Source organism: Carlito syrichta, unplaced genomic scaffold (assembly GCF_000164805.1).
Source record: "Carlito syrichta isolate Samal-C Ts95f unplaced genomic scaffold, Tarsius_syrichta-2.0.1 Scaffold307214, whole genome shotgun sequence".
Lineage (NCBI taxonomy): Eukaryota > Metazoa > Chordata > Mammalia > Primates > Tarsiidae > Carlito > Carlito syrichta.
This window is the reverse complement of record NW_007251310.1, coordinates 719,734-726,263: the sequence shown is the minus strand read 5'-3', so window position 1 is coordinate 726,263 and position 6,530 is coordinate 719,734. Positions and strand designations below refer to the sequence as shown.

Below are 6,530 nucleotides of genomic sequence, written 5' to 3'. Positions count from 1 at the left end.
TCAAAAAAAAAAAAAAAAAAATTCCTAGGAGAGTTGTGTATTGGGAGGAAGGAGGAAGCAAGGTAGGAAAGTACTGTGAATCAGCTACTATTAGTGACATTAGTGACATTTTCATTACAATTTGGTGATCTGGCTCTCTCTCTCTTATACACACATACACCCAGACACTTACATCCTATATCAGTCTTTCACAAAATTTCTATATTTAAATAGTGTTGGACCTAAAGAATCTTCATAAAACAGAAGACAGAACATAAGATTTATAAGTGGTCTTCAAAATGATTTATCTGTTGAGACTATCTCTGTGAACACTGAATATCTTACTGTTGCCCATTTTTCCTATCTTCAAAAGCACCTTGTGCAAGTGACACTATGGACTTACCATTCTCAAGGACAACGTCCACAGCCACAGTTGTCAGGTCTTTGGCACACGCAGTCTGAATGTCCTCAGTAGGCGCAACAAACGTGCTAAGGCCAGTCATTCTGTTGATATAAACCATTCTTCCCATGTCTACATCAAAATGCTGCTGCCAGTGCAAAGAGCATGCCTCTGACTCGTTTTCGGAACAAGTTTTTGCTTTAGAGTCCTCATTCTGAACACAAATTCCACTTTGGTCACCTGTGCAATCTTCTACCTGATTCATCAACATTCTACTGGGAAAGCCAGGACTTCTTATCTGTGGTTCTGAAGCTCTGGTAAGACTACCAGAATCTTTACTGTTAACTTCAGAATTATTATAGGGTAATACCAAAGGAGTTTCTGGTACCACAGAGTTCTCTGCTGTATCGCTGTTAGAATGTGTTTCACTACCTTTATTAAAGGAATTATCCTGTGAGACAGGATCTGACATTGGCATGATGCCATTCTCTGCTTTTTCACGTCCATTTTTAAATAATGTTAAAAAATCTTGTGTTAATACACTGCACAATCCACTGTCTTTGCTCTGGGAGTCTGAATTTGGAAGTTCATTAAAATGACTCATCACTTCCATTGACTGAGTCTCTTTTTCAGGACCTTTCAGTCTAGACAATTTAGAGGCTAGTGATCCAGGTGACTTCTCAAGATCCAAAGGTTTCCTATTAAAGTGAGGTAACTCCTTTAGAATTAGAGGACTTTCTTCCAAACAAGGCATCTGTTGTTCCAAACAATCTTTGTCCTTCAAGAATGAAAACTTATCTGAGTAAAGGATGTGACCTACTGGTTGACAACCACCATTTGAACCATTATGCTTCATAGTAGTGTTTTCATAAATATCAGAGTTGTCTAAGTAGTTCTTGTCTTTCAGTAGAATGTCAGGTTCAAGCTGAGGACTGAGATTGGTAGTAACTTCATTACTATTTCCCTCCACTTCTATATCCAGAGGATTTTTAACCTTACCATATTGCCTCTTAAACTTCTCCAAAGATCCTAGTTGTGAACTCAAGCTTAGCTTCTTACGGACCATGGGTTTGGAGGAACAAATTAATTTATCTGTTTTCTTGCCATCACTTGAAACATGTCTATACCAAGGCACAGAGCAGGTTGTATCAGGTAATGTGCAACCTGTATGTGATTTTTTACTACTCTCCTGAAATACAGTAAAATTTTTATAAGCTGCTATAGGTTCATTCTCCAGTCCATAACTTATATTTGTTCTGCAAAATTTTTTGTTGGGTACTTGAGCAGAGTCTTTACTTAAAGTGCTGGTTAAATCTTTGATGTTTGGAGTTTCAACTGAATGATGTGTTCTATTTCCAAATGTTTCTTGGGCACTTGTGGGACCTGGTCGAGGATAATTTTCAAATGAATGTTCTGTTTCAGTTGATTTAGTTTTCTCATTCTGTACCACATGAGTTATAAAGCCAGTGGAACATAATTGAACTTGTCCATAACTAAAAACGTTTCTTCTTCCACAATTACTAGGTTCTCTTTTTCTTTTCTCTGTCTGAGCACTATGTACTTTCACTGGTGGTGTCTCAAAAGCCAGAGGCTGGCATCCCATTTCAGTAGCATCTTTAACTCTCTCTAGTTGATTCTGAATTCTGTTTTTTCTCAAGATGTTGACAGCCATGCTATTAACAGCAGCACTTGCTTTCTGTATTTCTAGATACTCCTCACTCTCCTCAAAGTGATGTGGTATGTGAAAAGGACTTGAGAACATTTCTGAATGGGTTCCATGTGGATTTTCTGAAGAGTTATGTTCCAGGCAAGATTTTTTAGGTTTCTCGTTTTCTCCTGATTCTGATGCTTCAACTGTCTCTTGTTCTAACATCCTTGACTTTGAGCAAGAGCTAGCTTTGTTTTGTAAAGATGTCTCTGTCCCTTTACTATAGTCTGGGCCATTTGATTCAAAAGTGTTCAAAAATGAACCATTTGTATTTTTTCTGACAGCTTCTGAATTCCTAGAATTCTGTGTGTTGATGTTTTCTAAAGTAGTTTTTCTTTTCACAGCTTTTGATTGCAAATTAAACATCTCACAGAAATCCAAAATATTATTACATGCTTCCTGAAAATTACCCTGGTCATGCTTCTCGTTGGAAGTCACATGCTTCTGAAGAGTAGTATCAAATAAACTAAAATCATTATCTTCACTAAATTCCTTAAGGTCCTCGCCTGATAATTCCACAAATAGTTTTTCTTGCTTTAAAAACATTTTCACTCCTTCTTGAATGCAAACCAAGAGGGTATCCCAGTTCTGAAACTCAATCAGCGTTTTGGCTGGCTCCATGCACACGTCATACTCACAGAACGGGCACTGCACGTTGATCACATATATACCATGGAGTTCTGGAGTAGACCGATGCCGAGGACTTGCACTCATGTGCCTGCTGGCAGAGCTACTCTTGGGCTTGCATATAATACTTTCTTTCCTCAATAAAAAGTCAATAAGTTTATGCAACTTTGTCCTTAACACTAGTCTTTTGTTTACAAACAAAAACTGCATATTCTTATTGTAATGTGCTTCAGAGCTGATATAGCCAATAAGTTCAAACTCCTTATATTTAAAATTTATTTCTCTTAACTTCTGGGACTTCCCTAGTCCATAAATTTGACAAAAACGGGAACATACATCTTTGGTTTTAGGGAGCTGAAGAACCATGGAACCAGAAACATCATTTCTCAAAGAGAAAGAAATGGAAGGGTGCATGAGTGAGAGAGCATCTATCCTCTGTCTAACCTTCTCAAACTCCAATCTAGGATCCATGCATTTCCTTCTTACAGGCAGCTGGTAAAACAGGTTATACACTGTCACTGTTGTTCCGGCACTTGGTCTAGTCAAATCAGCTTCACAAACTTTCAGGGCTTTTCCATTCTGAAACAGTTTCACAAACGTTTTCATTGTCCTGTTTTTCTTGGATGAAATCTCCACAGCACTGGCCATGTCAGCTATACTTGCCAAGGCCTCCCCTCGGAAACCATAAAACCTCGGATTCTCCAAGTCCTCTACAGAGTTGCATTTACTAGTGAAATAACGATTTCCCACCTTGTCTACATCATCCCTTGCCATCCCAAATCCATTGTCTATTACTTGAACTTGGAAGGTTTCCATATTCACCCTGACAGCCACACATTTTGCTTCAGCATCAACACTGTTGAGGGCAAGTTCCTCAACACATTGGCCTAACGAGCTTATGGCCAAACCAGAACGCAGTTTGGCTTGTACTTCAGCTGGCAAGCACTTGATCATGGCAGGTGAAGGCTAGTGAGAATGCCAGGCACTGGTTTTTCTCTCTCTGACCAGAAATAATTGCCTATGAGAGGAAAAAAAACGCACACAATCAAAGGTTCAGAGTTACATAGCATTACTCATTTCTCTCAAGCATTATGAAGAAATAGCATTTGAGGTAAATGAAATCTCTCTTACTAAACCAAATTGTGAAACAAAACAAAGTTATACCTCTGATCTCTAGGCAGATCACACAGCTCATGCCTGGTGCACTGGATTTAACATCCAAAGAAGCTTTCATAACTTCATAATTTTCATTGCTCCTTTCTAAGCCCCACATGCTCTACAGTGAAATCATAATTACACTTGATGTTGAACCATAAAGACAGCATTAGAAATTCTAACCACTTCACCAAAAACAGATGCCTAAATTAAATTCAGCTAGGAAACATTAGCTAGAAATTATTCACAACAAAAATGTCCAAACTAGTTTCATAACATTTATACATTACACAATAACCACGGCTTTTAGAAAAATACTTATAATGCATTGCTAAGGCATTGTAACAAGGAAGGTGAAGCAAGAGGAGAAATTTTTAAAAATCAAATTGATAGCCGGGTGCAGTGGCTCACGCATATAATCCCAGCACTTTGGGAGGCTGAGGCGAGAGGATTGCCTGAGAACACAGGTTTGAGACCAGCCTGGGGAATTGGTGAGACCTTGTCTCTACAATAAAAAAAAAAAAAAAAAAGTGTCAGGTACCACATTAAAAAAATAAATAAATAAAAACAAAAAATCAAATTGTATTAAGGAGACTTGTGCATTAAGAAATTACCATTGCCTGGGCTCGGTGGCTCAGCTTGTAATTCCAGCACTTTGGGAGGCCGAGGCAAGTAGACTGCCTGAGCCTGCCGGTTCGAGACCAGTCCAGGCAACTTGGTGAGACCTTGTCTCTACAATAAAATAAAAAATAGCTGGGTATGGTAGCATGCATCTGTAGTTCCGGGGTACTCAGAAAGCTCAGGCGGAAGGATGGCTGGAGCCCAGAAGGTTGTTGTTGGGGTGGCCGTGAGTGTGCATGTCACTGCGCTCCAGTCTGGGTTAAGGAGTGAGACTCTAACTCAAAAAAAAAAAAAAAAAAAGATTACTATTATTATGGTTAAGTGCACTTGCATCAGGAGAAGGCTGGGAAATTCCTTTTCATATAAACCTTTCTTTGACATTTTATTTTAAAATCCTATTCATATATTATTTTGATGATACGTTTTTTAAAAAATCCTTATTGTTAATACTCTTTTGGTCTTTACAGATGGACACAAACTACCTTGGCAATAATGTGGGCAAAGGGCTGTCTGAATAGATTTTAAGTTTTCTTGCAAGTTAAAAAAAAATAATAATAATTAAGATTCTGGTGCCAAGCCGGGCTCGGTGGCACAGCCTGTAATCCCTGTGCTGGGGGAGGCTGAGGTGAGTGGATTGCATTGAGCCCGCAGGTTCGAGACCCGCCTGGGCAGCGAGACCTCATGTCTACAATAAATCAAAAAATCAGCCAGGCGTGGTAGCACATGCCTGTAATTCCCGCTACTCGGAAGGCTGAGGCAGAAGGATCGCCAGAGCCCAGCAGGTCGAGGCTGCGGTGGCCGGGAGTGGCCACTGCACTCCAGTCTGGGCGACCGAGTGAGACTCCAACTCAAAAAAAAAAAAAAAAAAAAAGATTCTGGTGCCACCGGGCGTGGTGGCTCATGTCTAGAATCCCAACACTTTGGGAGGCCGAGGTGAGAGGATTGCCTGAGCCCACGGGTTCGAGACCAGCCTGGGCAACTTGGCAAGCCCTCATCTCTACAATAAATCAAAAAACTAGCCAGGCGTGGTGGTGCATGCCTGCAGTTCCAGCTACTTGGAAGGCTGAGGTGGGAGGATCCCCTGAGCCCAGCAGGTCGAGGCTGCGGGGGCCGTGAGCGTGCCACCGCACGCCAGCCTGGGTGACAGAGACTCCAACTCAAAAAAAAAAATGAAACAAAATACGATTCTGGTGCCAAGAAAGCTCTCTTTCTCCATCAGTGAGCGCCACACGGGCTGGCCCTCTCACAGGAAGACCAAGGAGTTAACTGCAGAACTTCTGTGGATTTCTAAAATCACGAACTCCGCAGCCGGCAGGCAAGGAGGGAGAAAGTTTAATAAACATTCCGCTTAACGTAAACCCAACGCAACGGCTTCCTGAGGACGCCCCACGGCGCCCGGGGCTGGGGGCAGCACAGCCCGGCCCAGAGCTCAGCAAGCCCGGGAGGGGCGCAGCGCGAGCGCCGGGGTCACACCCGCCCCGGCCCCGCCCCCGCCGGACCCGAGCCGCGCTCCTCGCCGGCCGCGCGCCCCCCGCGCCCGCCCCGCCGCACGGCTGCGGGGCCCTCCCGGGGCCTGGAGTGTCTGCCTCCGAGAAGCTGCCCGCGGCCGCAAGTGGGGCCCTCGAGGTGTTAGAAGAGCTCTTGGAGCCACCCGTCCGTCGCGTGCTCCCCTCACGTCACCTCCGATCCGGCTTCACGGCTCTCGGGTACTAACCGCCGGGGTCGCCGGACCGCGCACCCGAGCTCGCGGGCCTCGTGCACGCGCCTGCCTAGGAGCATGCGCCACCGAGGGGACGCCGACCGCGCATGCGTGCCAGGGGTTCTACCACGCGCGTGCCTCTGCTTGTCAGGCCTCGTCCCTTTCGGCGTGATGTGACGTTACAAAAACTTTTATTTTGATTTTGTGTTTTGTTGTTGTTGTTTGTTTTCCTTTTCTCTTTTCTCACTTGGTTCTCCTTTGCTCCTACTACCATTTAATTCAACCTGTATTTCTTTCTTTCTTTTTTTTTTGAGTCGGAGTCTCACTCAGTCGCCCAGACT

The 6,530-nt window shown here is 43.2% G+C and overlaps 1 protein-coding gene across 2 annotated transcripts in view; it reads right to left on the bottom strand.

Annotated features, from left to right (window-relative positions):
- MLH3 (mutL homolog 3) overlaps window positions 1-3,728 on the bottom strand; it is a 33,900-nt gene extending 30,172 nt beyond the window's left edge. For both annotated transcript variants that reach the window (XM_008064161.2, XM_008064162.2), the window contains exon 1: window positions 383-3,728. In XM_008064161.2, coding sequence (XP_008062352.1) covers window positions 383-3,668 — 3,286 coding nt within the window. In that variant the 5' untranslated portion in view covers window positions 3,669-3,728. The remainder of the gene's footprint in view (window positions 1-382) is intronic.
- Between the last annotated feature and the right edge of the window lie 2,802 nt (window positions 3,729-6,530).